At 38.6% G+C, this 24,100-nt stretch overlaps 1 protein-coding gene across 10 annotated transcripts in view; it reads right to left on the reverse strand.

The window, feature by feature from the left end:
• The window catches only part of PLCB4 (phospholipase C beta 4), a 200,677-nt gene that overhangs the window by 175,899 nt on the left and 678 nt on the right, over nucleotides 1-24,100 (reverse strand). For 3 of the 10 annotated variants that reach the window (XM_040551653.1, XM_040551651.1, XM_040551654.1), the window contains exons 1-2: nucleotides 22,574-24,081; nucleotides 4,332-4,391 (exon numbers count right to left, since the gene is read on the reverse strand). Coding sequence is in view for 4 of the 10 variants with exons in the window: in XM_040551648.1 (XP_040407582.1) it covers nucleotides 4,332-4,391; nucleotides 8,641-8,683 (103 nt within the window). In the remaining 6 variants the exon portion in view is untranslated. Of the gene's footprint in view, nucleotides 1-4,331; nucleotides 4,392-8,640; nucleotides 24,082-24,100 lie in introns of those variants that run through there. The other 7 variants (XM_040551655.1, XM_040551652.1, XM_040551657.1 and 4 more) reach the window with 5 other exon arrangements.

Consider the following 24,100-nt stretch of genomic DNA (forward strand, 5'->3'; position numbering starts at 1 on the left):
TTCCATTTTGGGAGTGGTTACCATGCCCTATATAATGATCAGAAGGCAAATACTTCAGGACTAAAATTCATCCTCAATTATGTGAGTGCATATATAGTTATGCTGTGTGGGTGGGAAGTCATACACTGGCATAAGGAAAACAAACGCAGAGTATTTCTGGGTTCATAGCAAAAAAGATTACATAGAAGTTCATCAGGTTTCGGACTTTTAAAGTAAAGAAGTAAACAGTGCAACACTGCAAATTACAGTATGTAACTCGTACAAGTACATTGGGTGTAAGCAGCACCACATTAACAGTATTTGCACTTGCAATACTTTCACAGCTACAGGACAATGTCTGTGGGTATGTGTCAGTATTTTGGAGGCTCCAGAGAAGTGAATGAACTGGTCACCTAAGTCTACCAAGTAAACCAACTGTTAAAGTAAAAACAGTTATAGATTCAGCTATAAAGATCAGAGCAGACTTACTCTGTTAAGCTTCAGTATTCTTAAGAACCCAGGTTTTTAAAAGAGCCAGTAAATTGCTACTATTTTGTAATCACAACAGGGTGGAGAAACTTGAGCAACTGGATTACTGACTGATCTGTTAATGATCTTCTTGAATACAGAAGAAACTTGCATCATTTCTCTCCTACTCTAGCAACCTTCGTGTTCATGTTCAGGTTCTCAATCCTTTCTCCCACCCTGCCAGGATGGATCAGAGCACACAGGCCCCCTGATGAACTGGTTCCAATTGGTCATATGCAGCAGGATGGACAAACACTATTTACATGTCCTGGAGGGACACAGTTGCGAACATCACTGTTCAAATCTGTTCCATTACCTACACCACAAGAACTGCTACCCTGAAGGAATCTGCTAGTACCCTTAATACTACCCTCAATGTAATTACAAGATTAAGATTTAAGAAAGTGCTTTTTTGTTTGAATAGTAAATACAAACTGCACAGATGCAGAACATAGAGAAACAGGTAAAGAGAAACAAAAGAAAGGTATATCTATCTGTGTGTGTGTGGCTAATATGTTAGCTCCTAATATGCCTGCCTTCGTGATTCTAGCCAATAGTCCATCAGGTGTTCAAACTCTGGCTTGAGGATCCAGTTATACAATAACATCTTCAAACCACATTAATGGGAAATGTTTATGGACAACGTGTTAGTAGTGAGAACCCTTACTTTCTTTTACAGTTCGACTTATCTTTGGTGATGGCTCTAATTTGTGTCTCTCCCTTCCCCCACTTCCACTCAGTCAGGAAGGCATTTCAAGTGCTTCATAGCTGAGCGGGAAGATACCAGTTTCAGAAAAATATTAGTGTTTCTTGAGCATAGTCAGATTCAACTACTGTCTGCCTACAGGGTAAACAGTCAGCTAGTGACTGTTCCAGTGGGCTGCTACGTCCTAAACAGAACATTAGCAGAATGCTCATTTCCACAAGTCTGGGCTATCAGGGAGTGAGGCGTTTCCTTGTGTATTCCATGTAAATATACAGGTGGGTTATTTTTTTTAATAACATCATACACAATTACGTAGTTAGGATTAACAGAGGCAGGATTAACATAACTGGCTCTTACTGAAGACAACATACAGAGATCATTAAGAATCACTTTGGGGTGAATGTTCTTAACTCCACATCTGAGAGAGAGAATGTCACAGAAGTACCCACATGAGAGCACTAGCAATTTCATCAAAAATACCAAGGCCCAATAATCTGACTGTACCCTTCACTCCAGAAAAAAAACTCTACACTTCTAATCTGTAAAAATGCCATAGGGATCTTATTTACCTCCATAAAAATCAACTAAAATGTGGTAATGAATAAAAATCATGTAATGATCAGGACATTGTTTTAATTACTACTCTGGTCAGGAATGCCCACTGAACATTATGCCCAGCTTCAACACTACAGACTTTGATCAGGGGTTTAGTACTCCTCCTTTCAAGGGTGTCAAAAACTATAATCAATAAAGCAATTTTTATTTGGGTAATAGCCCAGTCTCTCTGTGAGTAGGAAAGTGACAAAAGTTCCCGTAGCTGCTGACAGCATTAAAAGAGGTGATTATTATACATAGAGATGTGTTATGATACAGGCAACATCTCTTATTTGCACCCCCCTGTCCTCCCAGCACTCTGTAAGCAGAATGAACCTGTAAGGACCCACTGGCTGACCTCAGCTCCTGAAGGGATACTGTTCAAAATCACACACTTTAATAAAAGACAATATTGCACAACAGTCTCACTTACCTTTAATAATCTGATATGTTAGCGTGCTTGCTATCCAAAAAAATTCTCCCAGGCATCCTCAAGGTAACTAGTATTAACTGCAGTACACTGCTAGCAGACCTTGTAACTGACTGTATAAATTACAACTGCCCTGGGCTATTTTTGTTTTGTTTTTGTTTTCTTGTTACTGAGCCAAATTCTCTTCATATTTACTTGATGTAAGTTCAGAAGTTGTGGAATTAACTTTTCCTTTGTTCCAAAAGGTTTTAACGTCTTTGACTTTAGATGTGCAAAGCCTACAGCATATCCCCATGCACATTATGTTTAAATGGCTAAAATTGCGTCCAAGTAGAAAGCGAAAAGGAGCAATCATAACTTTCTTCACCTAATTCCACGCTTAATGACTCTTACCACCGCTATGTAGAGTTTTATTTTGAAGGCATGCAAGTTGCTCAAATGCAATAGCTAAGGTACACTCAAGGTAAGGTACACTGATTCATCCCGTCCTCCTTTACCAGTTCTAACAAATGAGCCAGTTATCCCAGCAGTTCTGTCACTAGTGTGATTTCATTCTGAATCTCCAGTAAGTTCTACTACTTACACCTGGATATGAATTTAGTTAGCACTACCCGTATTTTCAGACTGTTGCTCTAAGAACACATTTACAGTAGTTTCTACTTTCCAAGAAAGCTATTTCTGGCCAATGTAGGTTTTATTTATTTATTTATTATTATTTTAACAAACAGCACTTTTGCCCATAAAAGAAATATTTTAATCTTTTACAAATAAACAGACCAATTGTGATAAAACACCGTGTCACTGTGCAACAAATTTCCCAAATCCTTGTGGTGTACATTGTGGGAATAAACCAACAACCAAGAAGTAAAAAAATAATCTTGGGATGTTTTAGTGACTAATACCAAGGTTATATGTACATAAAACACTGCCTACAGCCATTGTGTTATTACTTCTAAAATTCTAGAAGACTAGGGCACCCACACACCCTTTGGTATCAATTACTTTTCTGCACTGAAATTTTCCTGAGACATCCCTGCACAGCAGATCCGTCTGGAATTGGAATCCTCATCTCAGATTCCTGATGATCCTGAGATTCCTGATGTGAATTTAGATAAATTTTTATATAAGCAACAACAAAAAGTAAACATATTATCCCATAATGGTCATTTACAACAATTTCAGTTGAAGGAAGAATGAATGTTCTAAACTGTACGTGCATGGGTAGAGCTCTGCTCCTATATACTGAGGTGATAGGCAAAGAACTCATTTAAACTAAACTGAATGGATTGGCCAACAGGGCAAGGCTGAGGTCTCACCCAGAATTGGTGAGAAACTAGCATTTGCTTCAACAGCCCTTTTGGCCTGCTCAAGATCTGGATACTGAACCAAGTGTAATTTTGTGCTGATTTGGTGCTTTCAGAGGAGAGCAGACTCCAGTCAGCAACATCCAAAAGGGTAAGAATCCTTGATGCCAAATGGCATATATAAAACTACAGTCAGACTAGAAGTACTTAAAGCGTGAAATCAAGGTGGTGTGCAAGTGACCAGAGTGCTTAAAAAAAAAAAACACAAAAAACCAACAACAACAAAAAATGTTTTCTGCAAATCTGAGGTGAGAAGAAATCGTTGGAACTACTTCAAAACTAGAGCACTTTCATTGCCTTTGCAGCTGTTATATGAATGGATCCACATAAGCTCGGGAGTTAGGTTGGGCCTTAGCAGGAAAGAGAGGTTAGTTGAGTCCTTACCCCTTCTCCACAGAATGTTAGGCCACTACAAAAAGATGAGGTCAACAAGTACCTATAAAACCCTCAGTTGCCAGTGGTACCGAGCCATCCTCACACATCTTTCTTAGTGTCAAGGTACATGGTTTTTGGGAGAGCTCAGCATACTCTGAAGTTGCAGACTTGTGACCTAAATTCCTGATGAAGTCTCTCCCCTCATGAACCTAAACTATTGTTCTTTCAGAACACATTCCTCATTCTACCAAGACTGCCAGCACAGCAACAAAACACTGAACAATATTTTAAAACTTGAAGTAAGTTATCTAGTAAAAAAAAGATCAGATTAAAAGGTTAATAGAAAAACACTTACTTTTCGAAAATCGGGAATTACTCCGTAGAAATTCCCATTGTAGAAGATGACGTCCTTTCCCTAAAAAAGGAAAGGAAACAAAAAAAGCCTTAATTGTACAAACTAATACCCAGTTAATAAAATGCAGTGAGCTACGTCAAGACATTTTTAACCCCCAGAAATAATTTCTCATAATGGATCAGAATACATCCATTATTGGACATGAGGATAATATCCACACAACAAGCAAAGCAGCATATTTACAGAAAGAGGAATGAAGGGGACAGAAGTGTTCAGAATTGAAGTCAAATCCGAATTTAGATTAGAAACCTATGCATTAGAAGAGGCTTTGAAAGGAAAAAAAAACAAGCGTTCAGTTTTCAAAATAATGAAAAATGAACTTAAACAGATCTTTCAAATGAATGTCCATCAAGAACTCCTGCACCTTAGGACTGAAGTTCTATTTTTTGCTCTGTCATTAAGCTTCATGTTTTTTTCTTCCCTTGAAGGTAAAATAAATTGAAGCCTAGAATCGAGCACATCCACTAGGCACATACTCAGGATTAAATCTGACCTGGTACCTTTCAGATTTTTATGAAGTGCAGGAGAAAAAATGTGTGCGCTTGTACACATATGCATGTGTATATACACACAGATACCTTGGCAAGATTAGAAACAGAGGTTCTGGGAACCCAAACTCTCAGCCAAAGATATGCCAGAGCATGATGAAGGTTTAGCATTTTGCCCTGAAAACTCATGGTGCATAAAATGCCCTAAGTATCATACTAGAGTCACTAAGAACCATGGCACTCACAGCAACGAGAGCAGTTAAAGAAAATCATTTCCTGTTTTGGTGAAATCTCCAGTAGTTACCCAAAAATTCTACTAAAACAGAACTTTTTCCAAAACATAAATAGCTACTCAGGGGATGATGGCTAGGTATTTCATTCTTATTAAACATTGACAGTGCGCTCTTCTAATAAAAGACCACACAGTACTTTTGCTTTTTTTTATGCCCCAAACTCTTATTTTGCTAGTACACTTCCAGGATGGCCTGAGTAGCATCTAATTACATGAGAAGGTATCATCACATCTCCACCACCTAACAACTACACACAGAAGTGTCCTTATACTTATTTCTAGGGTCAACTGAAATCAGTTTAGTGCTAAAATAAACTCACAGCTCAAAACATGTTATTGTTGGAAAAACGATGTTACAAAAATATTTTAAGGCATGTAAACTACTTTAGTAGTCTGCAATGGCAGATACATATTCAGTATCTTTTTTCTTGCAGATTGTGGTCAAATTTTAACACAGTTACATCAGCATAAAACGTAGCACAGCTCCACTGAAATCAGTAGCATCACACCACACCTAATGCACATAACAGAAGCAGAATCTGTTTCTCAACTGTTTTCAATCATTTACAGCTTTCAGGGTAAAACTGCCACTGGGCTCTGAAATTTCTCATGTTCCACATACACAGATGAATACAATCTCAAAATTAAATGAAAAAAATCATCTTCTCTTTAATTACATAAATATCAAAATCATTTTCTTTTCACCAGTTGAGTATTTCTTCAAGATCTTGTTTGTGTTCAAAATCTCCAAAGGCCTTTTAGTAACACTGTAAATTCTTTGACGGAAACAGAGCCAGAGTCAGGTCTCAGTTACACAGGCAGAAATGCAGAGCAACCCTTAATTCACAGTAACTCAAATACTGACAGGGAAACAGCCTGCAGCTGCAGCCTCAGGTTTATCCTTTGTTCCACAGCTGGTTGTAAAGGCCAAAAAAAGACAGACCTAATAATTCCTAATATTTTCATTCCTTTCCTGTCCCAAGAAAAATAAATGAAGGAACCAAGAGGTAAATAAGCTGGTCTTAAATACCTTGATACCTTTTTTTTTTCCCAGAGAATCATTGATTTTATGTTCCTAAATTCCTGAACACTTAACCAGACAGATATCACAGATCTCAATTGCAACTAAAAACCTAAACAGTTGTTGAGGCATCAAATGCAGAAGTGTTCACTAATCACCACTGGCTACACCACAGATAACACTAATCCTTCTTCTACTTGAGACGTTACAGGTAGAGATTTTCACCTTGGGGTTTACAGACCCCTGGAGACTCAGATTGCTGCTAAAGATCCATGAAGAGCTGCTTAGAAAAGCAAGACCAACAGCATACTTTCCATTCTGAAACCCAGCTTCCCTAAATATACCTAAGTGTCCCAGACTTAGCAATTCAATTATTTTGTCCAGCACAAATTATAATCTAGTAGTAAACAGAATACCTCTCACTAACTAGCCATCCAATTCTTTGTATTTAATAGTGCTATCAAAACTACTGTTGTCTCTCTTTCTTTCTTAAGAGTATCCTTATACATTTTGTGCTTGCCAGTTGATCCAGGCCTTACAAGCAAGGTAAAACTTCTTTTCATAATGTTGGTCCTTTCACAACAGGAAAGGAAACGGGACATTCAGCTGCCGCTGGGAATGTGCAAATGCATTTCTGCATGAGCCAGAGTATTGCCAAGACTAGAAAACCTCATACTGTTACAGAAGAGCAGTTTCTTCCGGCAGGAAAGAAAATCCAACTTCCTGGTGGAAAAAAAAGAAGCCAAGCAACTCCAGCAGCATCTATTCATTGCTGAACTCAAGAAATGGATCAGTATTAAAAATAAGCTTTCAACTTGAATCAAGGGCAGCTCCTATTTTATACTGCAGAGATTTGCTACTCTCACCAGCCCACTTGTATATGTGAAGTATGAGCTGAAAGGGAATCATTGAAAGTGAACTGATCTGTTTTTCAAAAACATTTAGAAAACGTGGCCATTAAGCTTAATAGTTTTGTACGGTACAGTTGAGAGAGACTGTGCAAGTGAGCTGTGTCTTGCTCAGCTGCACATGTCCAGTGACATCAACTCTTCCTGGTATGGTAGCAATCATTTATAAATTAGCCTTAAAATCTACTAGGTGCACTGCAGTATTCACCAGAAAGTTCTGACCCTATCAGAATGCCAAGCAACACAAAAATGGTCTTCAAAATCCCTCTGAAAAGCAGTTATGTTAGAGCTGAGCCATTGGGACCATACATCTTCACTTCCACATCACGGATAGCAAATGGAGCTTTTATTTCTCCTATTGAAGTGTCACTAACACCAAGAGACAAAGCTCTTACCTGGTTCTGAGCTACTGTTCAGAAAGGCAAGACTTGTTTCTTGACTAGTCATCCGAACCATGCTATCACCTTAACCAGGCAGCAGAGCTTTGCCTAGTTGTCTGTCTCTCCCCACTGTACGACTTCAGGTTTTTCTTTATAGGTTACCAGGGGATTAGGTCTTCAAAATCCCCAGCTAAATCATGATGATCCATCATCACAACAGACAGCTTTCATTGAGACCCTGGGTTTGTCAACAGATCCCAAACATCCCTTTACTTTTTTGAACAAGCAAACAACCTTTTTCTAAAAAAAAAAAAAAAAAAAAAAAAAAAAAAAAACCTTTGATCTCTGAAAAGATCAAAGAATGACCTGACAGGAACACATTCCTAGAAGTCTCCAGTGGTTTCCCACCTAAGAACAGTTGGCAGAGGATGAAGAGCACTTGCTTGAGTTGCCTACTGGGAGAATAAAACCTTAGAACTCGAATAAGGACTTCTTGCCTGATTCTAATTAAAAGTGGAGTAATAGTACCTGATTTAGAAAAGACTTAAAATCTTAATTTAACCACAATGATTTTGGTCCTACTCTAAAACAGTCATTACCTTCCAAACTTTCACTCATTTTGTGCCAAAAAGAACCATCAACCATAGTGTTGTGTTAGTTGTTTTTAGACATGTATTTCTTTTAAATTCCACAGACCTAAATCCCCTATGCAATAACATGACAATTTCCAGAACAATTCTTTCTTCCTTTGCAACTTTTTTCAAGATCTGCAAATAAATAAAAGCTGCAAATCACACTTGCTTTAATGTTAACTCCTTGAGAAGACAATGCCAGCTGGTACACACTTGTGGGCAGGAAACCCCACACACTAAAGGAACGTGATGACAGCCCCCTGCCTCCGACAGCACACAGCAAGGCTGTGCGCTGCCAGGTCCTGCCTTCAATGGTGCAAGCTGTTCTAGCTAGGGCTACGCTGTCAAGTTGTTCATCCTCGCCCGAAGCCTCGGAGAAACCTCAGCTCCTTCCTGGAGTGGAGCCGTGCCAGGGACATCAGTCTGTTGCTGGTGACACACACTACACACAATTCAGTGGCTTCCTGCTCAAAGCATTACATAATTTGAGCCTCTGGCATATCTTTCTGGAACATTTCACGTACTAACCCACAAGATCAGTAGCCTTTTCAGTCACCAGATAACTCTGCATCTTTTCTTCACCGATACTGATTTGGATGGTACTGACTGCAGGCCTAAGGCTGTCTATTCCCAAGGAAATAAAAAATGGACAGTTATGACCTACAGGCACAGACAAAAGCAGCAGCTAAACAAATATGTCAGTAACTTCAGAGCCAGTGAAAAAATATATAATCTATTTCTGCCAAAAGAATACCACGATCAAAAATCGCATCTGGATTAATTAAGAACAGTTGCAGTTAGCTTCATGGAATTAAGCCAGAAAGTTATTAAACAAAGCAAACACACAACCTGCTGCTAGTGCCATGTGATACACTACCTACCGGTCATACATCTGACCCCAGCCATGCTCTCATGAGTCAAGAAAGTTCTCAACTCAGGACCTGCATGCATATAGCTATGTTGAAAAATTAGTTCTTTAACTACTTCTTGGTGTTTGCTGAGCGGAGTTCAGTGTCTTGAATTCCTGAAATAGGCAGACTATTTTCCATAGAGACGCCAAAAAAATTGGAGGCCAGAAATTATTCTTTATGAAAAGTATATTGATGAATAATAGTTAAGTACACTCTCAAGAATTATTTATGTAAATAAATCTTTCAGGCTTGTTCATACAGTGAATGAGTTATATTTATCTGATAAAACCACACCATTTGAGCCAAGCAATAAACAGCAGTGTGTTTATGCAATACAAAATAGATACCACAAACTCTTATCAGTATGCAAATGTAACAGGCCTACAAAACAATCTGCAACTTGAGTGCTGACATTTCAGGGTATCCTAAAGTTCCTGCAGGTAATTTTGCTTATGTCTTAGGAGAATATTTTGCTTTTCCCCAGAAAAACAAACACTATCTTCAGTCATCTACAGTAATTCTCTGGAACCAAAATTATCCTGCTGCAGTTTTGAGAGGTTTTTAATCTATGAAGTCACTCACTGCAGATGAAAGCAGTAACAATCCAAGACCTCACTTAAGGCATTGCAAAGAATCCAGCTCAATTATGTGTAGATGCTTTTATTCTCCTTCTGCCAATGAAATTATTTTCACAAAAAAAAAATTGCACTCTGACTAAGAGCAAGTAAGACCTCTCACCATACCCAAAGAAAACAGAAATGAAGGGGCAATCCCAGAATCCATCCTGCAACCTGGGCAGCCGATGCAGGCACCAGGAAACAAGCAGCAGGTGAGAAGAGGGGAAGAAGATGGATGCTTCTTTCAGGCCAGCAAGCCACCAGCTGCCAGCTCTTTAAATCACTAAGATAAAATGCAATAATCTAAGGTCTCCAGGGACATCTCAATATGATCACAGAAGTCCTACCACAGCTCAGTCATTCTTTTTGAGATGTGCCCCTGTGCTCCAGAGTCTGAGAGTTCATTTCTTGTTGTTCATGTTTCAAAATGCAGACCAGCAACTCCCACACAGCATATTTTGATCTGTGCTTTTATAATTGCAACCCTCAACAACAGTAAGAGAGAGGGATTACACAGCATTATTTCTCCCCTTGAATATTTACCGAGATAATTATGTATCAGTTATAATACTAGTTGAACTGCACAGTGCAAAAACTACACTGAGTGGGCATGCCATTTTATTCAAGTCTTTTTGTCCTGTAACATATTGGGAAGTACACGGCCGATCATATTAGGGTAAGATCCTCCAGGATAGATGTGCTCAGCTTTTAAATACAGTCCCTTTTTTGGCAGTCATATTAAGATACATCCCCTCCCCCTACCAAAAAAAAACCAAAACAACAACAAAAAAAACACCACTACATGACAAAACATTATCAATTACTAAAGCCACCTGCACTTCCAGAGAATGTTCCCTTCCATACCTTCTTTCCTTCCTTCTGGGCTGCACAGTGAAGATGAAGCAGTATATTTACAACAAATTTTATGCTAGCAGATTTTACACCACAAAAAAACCTGCTTTGCTCCAAGTTCAGCAAGGTGGTGGGAAGAAGTTTACATAATCAGGCATTATGAACTAAAGCAAACCACAGGACAGACATTTAATTTTATGTAAATATCTTTTCCCCCTTTCTCACTCTGCTTTCCCATTTGTTTTAATTCCATAGGAGAATGTGACTGGCAGTCACTTCATAATGCACTGCAAGGCCTAACTGCCAGCAGCTTTTCTCGTCTCAACAAAATGCACAGAGCTGAAATTAAATTACTGCTGGCTTAAACACACTTATTTTACTGCTACCCACCTAGAACACATACCCAGTTCAAAGTAAACATGTTTAGTCACTGCATAATATAAAGCATAAAAGAAAAATGTTCACTGTACTTAACTGAGAGTTACGTTCCAAAACAATTTTGATTACTATCTCTGAATCTAGCAGCAGCCAGCTAGCTAAAACTGGCATTATTGTGATGGAAATAACATGATATTTCAATGCAAGAAAATAAAACTTCTACCAGATACTAGCACAGGATTTGAAATCCACCCAAGAAAACCATTCGCATTATCAATTTGTATTATTCTGCTCTTGCATTTTAACACCAAGTTTAAACATTAAGCTGCAAGTACAATGCTTTTTTTTTTTTTTAAACTGATGCAATTTCTTGGGGGCAAAATCTGATACAGCTGGTCAGATTTCCTGTCAAGCAAAAAAGTGGGAGACATGGGTTTAATTTTCTATTTGTCCAGTAAGCAGATTAAAGCATTACACACCTGCAACAGGGGTTTACAGAGCCTCACTGTGCAAACATCCTGGGTCCTATGCTGTAGGCTATATTAAAACCAATCACTGATGATGGTAGCCAGCACCAGTTTCTACTAGGTTGCACAGAGTAAAAACTTACACCTAAAAGCGAGCCAATAGTTTTGTAGTCCCACTTGACTGAAAACTATTACTACATGCAGCTTCAATTTTTAGACTGATCTTTACCACTGCAATTAGAAGAATTGCTGAATGCTTATGTTGTTGCCTCTGTTTGAAAAATTGTATTCAACTCCAGGCTCCTCCAATATTGATGTTACAAATGCATTTGGGCAAACAGCATTTTTAACAAGTACATATAATGCCTAAAAAGAGGTTCCAGAACCACCATTAGATCTCTGAGTGCTGTAAAACTGCAAAGTGTCAAATAATTTTAAGCACAGCTGAAACATCTTTCTAGATGTATGCTTTGTATATTTGACAGCAATTTCTGCCCAATCTCTCCTATTGCTTTCCTCATCCAACTATGCAGTCTGTCTTTGTTGCCTTTCACAGAACTAGAAAAGAGAGGGAGGAAACAGAAACAACACAACCCAGATAAACAGGTTTAAAACCGACAGGGATATTCTGTAGCAGACTTCATGTGTGCAGCTGCTTCAGTGCATTTTTTAAAAAACAAAATAAAAAGCCATATATATATGTATGGTTTTGACTTGAGACTGTCCCTTTAAGCAAGCTTTGCTGATTCAGACTATGGCTGTACAGTTGCCAAGGGGGAGGCAGGGGGGAGAGCTCCTGAGTTATGCTCTGACTTAGGAGGTTTACATAGGGAATCCTCATACCTAGAAATAACACCAAGAAGCACATTTACATTTTCACTGGAAGACTGGTGTCACAGATTATACGAAAACAGACTGCTTGATAAATACTCTGTATCAGACTATACTTCTAAAACCGAACAGAATGGAACCTTGCTACTGCTGGGCTATAAATCAAAACTGGATCTGTTCCATAACAAAGGTATTAAAGACAATGGCCTCTAATATTGCATGACACGTCAATCTAAGCAGAATGAACAATGCTTTACTCCATACATTAAGCTGCATGCCTGGGAGTTTGCTCTGCTATAGTATGTGCATGCCGCTGATTTACTACATTCTGATTTGCAATTCAAGGTCAAGAAGTAATTTACCAGAATCCCTGTTAACACACATGCTGCTAGCTTCTGTAAGCCCTCTTATTACACTAAAATAGTCTCAACAATTGGAATATAAAAATATAACAAATTGTCTTAATCATGCTGAAAACTGCCTTATACCTTTAGACACTTCAGCATATTGAACTGAACAACATGGATGCCATTTCTTTTTAACTTACAACACTCAATAGTGTAGTTAAAAACACTGTGCTGCAGTATATTATCTCATCTGAAGTACCAATGAACGGTCACCAGCCAGGTCAAAAGGAAAAAAAAAAAAGAGGAAATGCAATATATGCCATAAAATAAATAATGCAAGGATAGTCCCTGCCCCAGAAACCTTGCAATTTAGGGCATGAATAAAGAATCCCCTTAAGGGATCGTACCAAACCTACGTAACATTCCTGAATTCCCATACTTTAAGGGCTCAAACTGCAAGTATGTGTTGCAGAAGATTGTTGTGTATCCAAGTATTCATAAGAGAATGAACTGTCATGTCAGGCACTACCATGACAGATAAGAGAGATATTGGAAAATTATCATAGTCAGACCACCAGAGGTGGGGTGTGTGTGCAAGACACTGTATTTAACCCAGATCCTGGCCTGGAACATAAAGAAATGTAAATTTAAAAAAGTTCTCACTACAGCCAGATATGCCTATGTCCAAACAATACAGGAAGAAAAAACGGGGCAAGACTCTGGAATTATCACACAGCAAAGAAACAGCCTTCAAGGTGGGCCTTATCCTTCCTACGCCACAAAAGTCTACAAGCTCTAACCTCCAGCCCAGTCCTACAGTTAGAAACATGTTTGTCTTGAGCCACTTTTTGGATATACATTTCATTTTAGATGGAATAACTTGACCTTCCTTGGATGTATACCAAGGAAATTGTCAAATTCAGTTCTGAAGCCAAATGAAGTACTTCACCTGCAAAACATACAAACTGATGTAATCATATCTCAAGTTCTGAAGGGTTGGGCTAGTGCAGGTGCAGCATGCTGTGCCCAGTTCAGTTTTATTTCTCACAGATGGCATGCCTCCTTTTAGTTCCTGAGTCAAAGCCCAACGTAGGTGCCAGGAGGGCTCTGCTGGTGGAGGTGCTGCCCTTTACAACAGGTGAAGGAATATAATCATCATTTCTGATCATTCAATATACTACACACTTCTCAGATTTTGGTTCTCTCTTTGTCAGGTCTAATTTCAAGAGAGGGAAAAAAATGAGGAGCCTCTTTTTATGCTTTATCTATTGGGTAGAATAGCCTTTTCTTTTACTCCCACTCTGTCTTCTGCTTTGCTTCCGAGTATTATAAAGCAACTGACAGCTTTTTAGAGGTAGTAAGTAGACCAGTACAAAATAATCATAGAAATAATATACTATAGCACCACTGATACAGCATATCAAAGCAGTCAGCAGACAGGCATCATCCAAGCTTCACTAATACCTTGCAAGGTGACAAAGTCTCTTTCTAAAGATGGGAAGCTGAACAGAGAGGAAAAATTAGAGTGACTTGCTCTAACTTTTGCCAGGCCAAAACACAGTCCCAATGACAGCGCAACACTGGCATCATTGAGCTAGACATGGTCTACAGAGCCACTTGCTGTATTAATGTTAAAATTTATATACCCTGCTTCTTATCAGCTCTTCAAAGATCATCTCACCAATCCTTACCGCATGGGCTTTGCTCAGAATGAGCTGCGCTGAGAACAGAACAAATCACGTCTCCACTCATGTACCCCTCATATGGTAATTTTCCTCTATTATTATTTTCCCTTTTAACAATGAAAAATAGACAGGTAAGTAGACACAAACAGTTTTGGCCTATAAAACCTGCAGATGCAGAAATCTAGCTGTGAAGGAATTACAATAAGAGAACACAAATTGGAACAGCTTTCTGAGAGACTTCTTAGCTGAGGCACAAAGTGATTTGGAAATGAATACAAGGCTCACGTTGACTTAAGTTACATGGTTGTAACATGCACGCTTTGTCAATAGACATTGCTGAACATAAAGAGACAACTTTGGTTAAAAATTTTGTTTCAGTCATTAAGAAACATGCTAATTACCAGCTGAACTGCAGACTATCCAGCTAAGCAAAATGTGACCTGTCAAAGCCTTTAAGACAACATTCTTCAATTTCTAAAAACCTGAGAGGTTATGATACTTTGAAGAGACGGAAAGAAAAAAGATTTGTCCACTTTCAGTCATTTTTAAATAAAAATTCCTTTCTGTGTTTTAAAAATAACTATGAAGTATCACCTTTCCTTCAACTTCTACAAAAGGGAAAAAGACAGCCAGGAATTTATTTGTATTTCATGTGTTGAGAAGGAGTTGGTTTCTTAGTTATTGAGGGATTCCATGAAATTTTGAGGGCTTATGAAATTAAGCAATATTACACCAGAAAGCCATTATCATTTAAATTACCAATTATTTTTAAGGAAGAGATGTACCTTACATAACAAATACCACAGGTTTACAAGGTACCACCTTTCAGATATAAAGTTTTAAAGCCCTTAAAAAAACTGACATCTTGCTCTGATAATTACTACCCCTAAAATTTGAAGAAAGGCTTTGCCTTTCATCTGAGAGCTGTGGAAACCAACACCTTCATGATCCAAGTTCTGGTTAAAGTTTCAAATTAGTCATGAAGGTCTTTATTGTACTTCAGTGCCACTAAAAGGCAGGAGCTATTCTTTTAGATATCGGCCTTTATTAAGAGAATGGAGAAAAAGGAAGTAATTAAAAAACTAAGTCTATGAAAATTTAATGTAATTTTACATGACTTTTTTTTTTTTTATTTTGCTGCATTAAGATTGTGTCTTGTAGAAAAATCCATTAAAAATTGAAAAAAGAAAGTTAAATGAAAATACACAGCAAACATTCTCACACTAAATTACGGTGGTATGGAGCCAACTTCTCAGAATTGTATAATGTAACAGTTAATACAGCAATGTAAATCGCTGTCATTTCTACCTGTGAATTTCAAGACCTGTTTTTCAGTTTTCAAGAGTCATAAAGTAATCTCCACATTGCTCAGCACCTGAATCATGGAAAACTACTCACCGTATCAATCATTTGATGATTCAAAATTACCTGAAGAACTACCTGTATTTCTTTCCACATAATTTCAGATCAATTTAATAGATGTTTTTAACATAGCAAGCATCTGAGAGCTTGGATTATATCTTTGTTTTCACAATATTCAACCTCAATTGTTCTGTGGGGAGGGGAGGTGGTTATGCTAAATTAAAGTGAGCAATCTCTCATCAAGGATAAAATAGAAGCATAACCAGGATGAGAACTGTGAAGATTACAGGGCACTATTTAAGCAAGCATAACTAAAACAAAGATACATAAATTGAGCGTGTACGTATTGACAGATTGAGTCAGTTTAGAAAACTGAAGTGCTACAAAGATGATAAAGTCCTCAGCAGCTAAGCTCACTGTTTGTTGTTTTTGTTTTTAAATTACCCTACTTTACACCAACTCACAGCTACTCATGTAAGTATTGCTTTCATCTCAAATGTTGTTTTTTTTTTTTTAAATACAAGAGAAGTTTACAAAATAAATGTGTTTGTATAGCAGAGAATTACTACAAACATATACTTCCGATTTCCCCACACTTAGGATTACATTTGCATTACACAAGGCCTTTAGCTCATCCTAGGAAGTTGTTAGAAACTAACACAAGGATCTAAGCAAAATCTGGAAAGTACAATTTACCTTCCATTTTCAAAAAAAAAAAAAAAAAGAAAACAAAACCACCAACTGAATAAGCAAACTGGTGATCTGTTACCATAGCCGAGAGCAACAACACGTTAATTTTTCTGGGGCTGCAATTTAGTGAAAGGAGCAGCACTGAAAGTGAAGATGCAGTAGATAAATGGTGATTGAGGTTTTACACACAACCTGGACTAGCTGATAAAGGTTTAAGTAGTGAGCTGGGATTCCCCTATCAACCCCAATTTGCAGTGTAGACTTCATTAATAAAAATTCTTGTAAACGAACTTAAGCAGACTAGCAGAAATTAAGATTTATACCTTCCATAGCAATTGAATGAAAACACGCAATAGGAACAGCAACACTCAACACAACTCCGTAGTAATGTTCATAAAGCTTAAGAGAGAAAAACAAAATGCAGAAGACTGATACAGCTGTTTCTTTTTCCTGTCCATCTAAGCGCCCATGCATCTTTACTACCAGTTCACTGAAGAGAACTAGAGTGATCATCAGCCGTCTTCCTTTTCCAAAGTAAATGTTTATTAACAGCTAAATCTGCAAAAAGAGACGTTTGGGGTACTCACTCCTATGCACACAATCCGAGCACCCGTTCAGAAAAGTACCAATACAGGTTACCAAGGTCATCAGCAGTACATCAACTTTTTAATTGGATTTGCCTCAGAGACTGTTAAATGCCATATGCTCCTTCCAAGGTGTCATTCTTCATTAATTCAACAAGGGATGAGATGGCAAAAACTCATATAAAAGCAGTACAAATACTTCTTCCATTACCCGACACAAAGGCCAATTTAGCTGCAAGACATTTTCTTGTCTAAAGATACACACACGAAACAGCACACAGTTACAAACCACTGTTATATGACTTCAAGTTAACCTTATGCTCTCATTAGGATATCTCAAAGGAGACCATTCTAGCGTATACCACCTGTTGGGCAGGCTAGGCGTATGTGCACATTCTACTACTTTCAGTCTGCGAAGGAGGTAGGGCAGGGGTGGAAGACAATGAAAAAAGCACACGGGGCCAAACATGCATAACGTTTTAGGATGCAGCCAAGTAGATGAGGGACTGCCTGAGGTGTGCAGTGTTAAATGAACGATACATGAATGCAGGGAAGCAGTAACCTGTACAATTAATAAGCTGCCCATTTTGTTCTGACCTGGGCAAAGGCTTTCTAAGAAGTTAGTTCTGTTCCGTGCCACCTGCTATAGTCACAGGTCAACAAACGCCTGTAAGTGTTTCATAGCTGAAAAACTGCACATCAGCAAAAAGAACAGCCGGACTGCTAGATATTGCCAGATGTGAAGGGTTTGGAAGCAATTGCTGTACCGGTTCAACCGAGGCAGAAAGAGATTACAAGACCAACAGATCCTCCACAGGGGAAACGTGACACAAGGGCTACCTCTCCTCATTTCACAGCAAGCAGAAGCAGCTACAGCTGCTGTGGGGGGCAGAATATGGCACCACCATCTCCCCAGGATAACGAGCAGCAGCTGAATCCCCTCCCCACTCAGGCTGCCCTGTTTGAGCCCTCCGTTATTCTCCCAGGTTGCAGCTCTGCCGTCTCCTCCATACCCCCACCTTCTGCTTCAGCATGGGAATTCACCAATCAAAGCAGATAGCTGCATCATGTGAGGGCTAGCAGACAGGCTGAGGGAATTTCCGAGAGCTCCCCTGCACCTGCAGCATACACGGATGCAGGAGATTTCCAATGTGAAAATTACAAGCTGAGCCGCGATGTCAAAATACTCACATTAGCTGCAACTAACAGCTCTTATGCCAGACTGCAGCACCTCATTTGCAAGCTGCTCTGATACACCTGCAATCACATTCCATCTTCCCTTGTTGTTTAGCATATGACAATTATTCTGAGGCATTTTTTGTAGAGAAGTGGTACACAAATAACAGACTGTAAGACCAGAAAGAAATCATTACTCAGTCTATTCTTTGCTGATGTCAGGCGTGCAGTACAGTTCTCTGCATCCAGCAGAGAGACCAATTAATCTGCACCAACCCTCAAGAGCTATATCTGGAGGAAAAAAAATAATTTAAATCATGCAACAGCCCCTGTCTGCCTTACAGTCAAAGTTTAGGAACAATACATAGTCCATTTGATCAGCAGACCTTGCCACACAACCTCTCCTTTCACAAAAATATGCTCTATTGTAATTTCTGCAAACAAACCTACCTGGAGTTTCTCAGCCCCTCCCCCTTCTTCTTCAAAACCACTGTTCCTTCTCTGATCACAGTCCTTCACAGAAGTGATTATACCAATTCTGTTTGGTTCAATAAATCATGTCAGCCTAGCCAGAGCAACCATTCCATGACTTCACTTCATACATCCCAATATGTCATTTATCTTCTATTTCCACTCACTTTTCTGAGAAGAACTCTGGATGAATTAGAGTAATGTGCCCTTATCACGTCTGTATAAGGAAAAGAGCAACTTGCATGAAGGTATTAATAATGGAAATTGCTTTAAAAAAAAAAAAAAACTTTCATCCTAATTTGAGTATTTCAAAACAAGTAGGCTCTTACTGTAGCTGTTAATTCTGTTTCCTTCCTATGTTTCCCTTTAGCAGCTGCAGCAACAATATAGATGTCTAAAGGCTGCGATAAGGACAAGCATCTTGGATCCAGAACATAGCCTCAACTAAGAGGAAACTAGAAAAAAAAAAATGTGCAAAAGATCATAGAGCAAGAATAATGAACGTCACCAACATCTCAGGTAGGAAAACCAAAAAACAAATGTGAGAGAGACAGCAATTTCAAGCACAGGAAAGAAGAGTGATAGACGAGAAGGAAAAAAAAAAAAAAAAAAAAAAGGAGAACAGAAAATCTCTTACAGTTTTGGAATGAAGGCCTAGAAGATCAAGGAGGAAAATTACCACTTTGACATGAGAAGCTCTTTCATCCAACCTATCTTGTTCAAAACCACAGCTTACATTTCACAGGCCTTCCTTATTATTTTCCACAACATCACATTGTTCACAGGATCACGGAAACTAGATCGCTGGAATCCAAGAGATGTTTCTTACTAACCTTTTAAGTCCTTACTCTATTTGCTCCCTTTGTTAGTCACTCACTTCCAGTCTGCAGGAACATGTGTGCCTAAGTTCAATATAGATGTTGTTAGAAAAAGAAATCCATCTACAAGTTCAAGAATAATGTGCTCTTCAATACCTTTTTCATAACAGTTTCCTCCTCACTAAAATGCACACAAATGTGGATATAGTTGGATATCCAACTTCCTCAGATGGCATAATGATAGACCAGATATAATATGTTTTTATACAACTCTGATAGGTGGATTACATCTGTACATTTTTCTCTTCATATTTTCATATCGTATTGCATAAAAAAAATGCAAGCAAAGGCCTAGATCATTCATTTATTTGAAATGTTGTAATCTATCAATATAACATCTTAAAAGGAACAGTGCATTCAACCTGACCAGTTACTCTTGAACCTAACCTTGAACCTGCACCTTAATAGATCTTCTTGTGGTCATCCAAAGTTATCTCACAAAGAAAGTCAGAATTTGAGAGCCCCAAAGTCAACTGAATAGAAACAACTTTTTTCAAACCTAGGAGCTGTGAACTCAGTTGCCTAGAACTCCAAGTTATTGTTACTGGTTAAAGAAACAAGCTCTTGATTTGAGAAAAGAACAAGCCCTTAATTGTCCAAGCATACAGTTTCATCATCATTGTGGTAAAATAATAGCTTCCATGTGAAACGAAAAATAAGGCCAAAACTTTAGATATATGACAGCTGTCATTTACCTACTTAAACCATGTTTCTTAACAAGTAGAAGCAAGAGGAGAGATGTAACATCAAACTTTCTGGTTATGGAGCAGAACTGCTATCAGAGAGCACTCAGCTATTGCAGAAAGTCAGATTATGGATTCACCTCCTCATTCAATGAGTTGGTCACAACACAGGAGGACAAGTGAAACCTCTCCATCCCTGTAGCTATGGGCTGTGTGATCTCCACTGTCCCACAACCAGCTCTTAGCCATTGGCGGGATAGGATCAATACAAGTAGCTGGCAATGGAAGAGAGCAGGAAGCCGCAGAGAGGTCAAAGTAAGGGCCCAAGTGGCCACAGAAACCTAAGCTGCGAAAGAGGCAAGTGGCTTTACCTAGCTGGAGACCTCGCAGTTTTCCCTTTTCATGAGCGACAACTGCACTGATCCCTGGAACAGGTTTCCTTGCACAGAAAAGACAGACTGGTGCTTCTTAGAACTCCAAAGGTAAAACAAAGCTTTACAACCACTGACAAATACCGTTCATCAAAGCCTAGTAACATGCCAAACAGGCCAGTATGACTTTGTAACAGTCTGCCTGATGGCTGGGCTCTTCAGTAGAAGAGAAGAGAGTTCTGTTTCATCCCTTCCTTCTCCAGAAATTGATAGCCTTTTGCTGTTGCCTGGGTGCAGATTTAATGAGTTCTTCATTGAGTGGATGATACCTAGATATTGCACCATCCTATTAACAGCAGTAACAGCCTCACCAGAGAATGCCTTGTATAGACAAACTGACAAAAGAAACCACAGAACCTCACCACCTTACATAAGGCTGATATAGGTCTTCAAAAGGAGGGAACATAACTATTGGTTTTCCTCCAAGATCCCAGCAGCAACATCCTCACAGGTATAAGATCAGCCCAACATCCAGAAGGCTGCTGGAGAGGAATCTCTGAAGCCATAATAGTGCTGCTCCATCTATTTCTGTGCCTCACATAACCGCCCGGAATCATACTGCCCTGAAAGTACAGAGTCCTGGCATTAACACTACAAGAACAGCTGTGAAAGGGCCATCCTGATACTCCTACTCAAGTTGTAGCTCTGTTCTAAGCACTCAGATGTATCAGTACATCCTTCTGGAACCTGGAAGTTACTGCTGGCATTGTTAGTTAGACTCTGAGCCATTCTGGAACTGTTGTCTTCCACAGTTTCATAAACCTCTTTATCCATATTTAGAAAATTTCCAGAAACCTCTACCTTAAAGAGATGGGTAAGGAACAGTGAGATAGATTTTTACAGCTTAATGTTCAGAGTGAGAGCTTAAGCAAAGCAGGCCCCTTAACATCAAAGCACAGTATTTTTGGTATTTATATCGGCATGGCATATATTCAAACCCACTAGAGGTCAGATCTTTGGAAATACAAGTCCAATACCACACATCAAAGTCAAGCCTACACATACTTTTAGTGCAGCAGCAAGAGTACCACAAAGCCTGCTCCCAGAAAGTCCCACTGAATAAAATTCATATGAGCCTTTGATGCATGCACTTAAGTCATTTTGTTGTGATAAGTACTACACGAGTCTTTCATAAAAATAAGATGTCCTAAACAGTATAATAATAAAAATAATCAAACAACAACAAAAAAACACCAACAAAAAACATTTGAAGGGTTAATAGCCTGTCATAAATATCTCCGTCACGTACAACCTCTGATGACATTAAAGTCTTCCCAAAACTGTACATATAACACATCTTGCAAAATCAGTAAATGAACTCAAGCTATCAAGTTTGCAATACTTGAAGCGGCACAATGCACCTATTTATTAGAGAATGGAACTAAGCCCAGGCTACTCATTAGCCACCCTGCAAATAATGCTTATGCAACCTTTCATAATGATTCCCACCAACAACCATCCAGAGATTTTACAAATTGGAAAATTTCAGTTCTAAACTAATTTACAACAATTTTCTGAGTCTAATGGGAGAGATGATTAAAACTACAGAGGAAACCAGTCTTCTCCAAAAAATCAATGAGGTATCAATTTTCATAACTAGTTACTCTTAGGTGAAATGCCTGGATTAAGTTTTTGTTCTCATTTTTAAAATTCCGATAAGCATTCCTCTGTCCCTTTTCTCCCTTCCAACTGGAAAAGGGATTAATTCAATTTTAAGAAAAATATGAAAACAGCAGTCTCAGACTTCATTCTTCTGCAAGTTACGAACAGGAAGGAACAGCAATTGAGCTGTTAAAACCACTGAGGGAAAGTAAACCACAAAACAATACAAGTAGACCACTAAAAGTGACAAGTTAAAAAATGAACAAGAAAGACAAAATAAGTAAACTCACAAAGTATGGGAATTATAATCCTAGAAGTTTTCAACATAGCGTACGGAAATGTTGCAAAAATAAAGTCATCAATTACTACAAAGCTGTAATAAATATTTGACAGACTAACATAGCCCCAAGTTCATCATCACAGTCAGATATTACTGGAACAAATGGCCAAGTCTGCAACAGAAGTCAGCAGCATATACCAAGCCAAAACAACTCACCATTATTTTAGAAAAATAGGAAAGCCGAACACAACCAGTGATTTTGGGTGGCACATAATAAGAAGGTATTTCCTCTGTCAGTAAGGGAAATTCATATGAAATCTCTCTTCCCCCCTTTTGGTCTTTACCTCTTCCCTCTCAAGGTTCTTTATTCCCTGCACAGTAAGAAAAAGCAGAGTGTACATTACGCATAAATTCATGACAGAAAAAACTGTTTTAGAACAAAGCTCCTCTGCGTGGGTGCATGTCTATAAAATAATAGGCATTGTTACTCAACCATGTATGTATCCACATCCAGCAATCAAATCAGATCCTAAAATTTTATTTTGACAGCTACATGCAGTTATATTCTCACCAGAGGTTTAACTTTCACATTAATACCTGGTTTTAGTGCTATCATCAAGAGATGAATCAAAATTGACATTTGAAGCTAGAGTGGTATTAATAGGTGGGAAAGGAATTCTCATCCCTGAAAACTGTAATTTATTTTAATTACTTTACGAAGTTACCAGTTGCGGAGAGGAATAAGTCTCTTCCCAACTCACATTAAGGAACCATCTCTGTGTAATACAAAATCACTCAGCTCTACATAACAATAATTATTTTGTGGAACACACCAATATTAGATACCCTTCATCTGGAAAAAGCCTGTAAATACTGTCGACGTTACACTTTCAGAAGTTAGAGAAAATACTGTCAGCTTGCTACAACTCCTCAAGTAAACGACAGAATACAACCACCAACACAAGCATGTTATGAAAGAATCTGCTCCATCCTTTCGCAGAATCAGAAATGCGACGTTTTCTCCGCGCTCCACGTCAACTCCGTGTATTAATTTGAGAATTCCACAGTGCAACATCATGTGAATTTTGAAAGCCCAAACATTATTTAAGCATTATGAGAGTGTTTTACAGTTGAATATAGATTTATGCTGTGCAAAACTTGGATTCCGGGTAGCCCTGACTGCCAGTCTTTCTTATGGATGCATCCCCATGGGCACTTTAATGTTATATAAATTCTCTCAGAGATAAAGATTATTTGATAACTTTCCAAAATCATTCCTCTTCGAGAAAGCATTACCTAACAAAGACGCATCACACACTTCACAAACAGATTAGATTCCCAGGCTTCTACTACATGCTAGCATGAAAGAATACCTGCCATTTATTTTCAGACATTCAATAAAGAAGAGCAAGGCTGGCTAACTGTAGCTGGAAAGGATAAACAGCATTAAGTAACAGGTGTCTGACCGCACATATTTCAAAGCCACGCATCAAACAGGGTGCACAGCCTTGGTGGCAAAAGGGAAACATTGTTTTGCACCTGGCTTTGGAAGTTACCACTGAGCAAGCGGCTTCAAAAGCCTGCATCTACTTCACACACACACACACACAGGCAACCCAGGCACTCGTATCCCCAGAGACCTTTCATTTCATCTGGAAGAAAACAAACAAAAACCTTCAAAGGTGAGCCTTCTTCCAAGAAGGAGGAAGAAAGAAAAAAAAAAAAAGAAAGAAACCACCGCAA

The sequence above is a fragment of the Cygnus olor genome, chromosome 3 (assembly GCF_009769625.2).
Source record: "Cygnus olor isolate bCygOlo1 chromosome 3, bCygOlo1.pri.v2, whole genome shotgun sequence".
NCBI classification, from domain to species: domain Eukaryota; kingdom Metazoa; phylum Chordata; class Aves; order Anseriformes; family Anatidae; genus Cygnus; species Cygnus olor.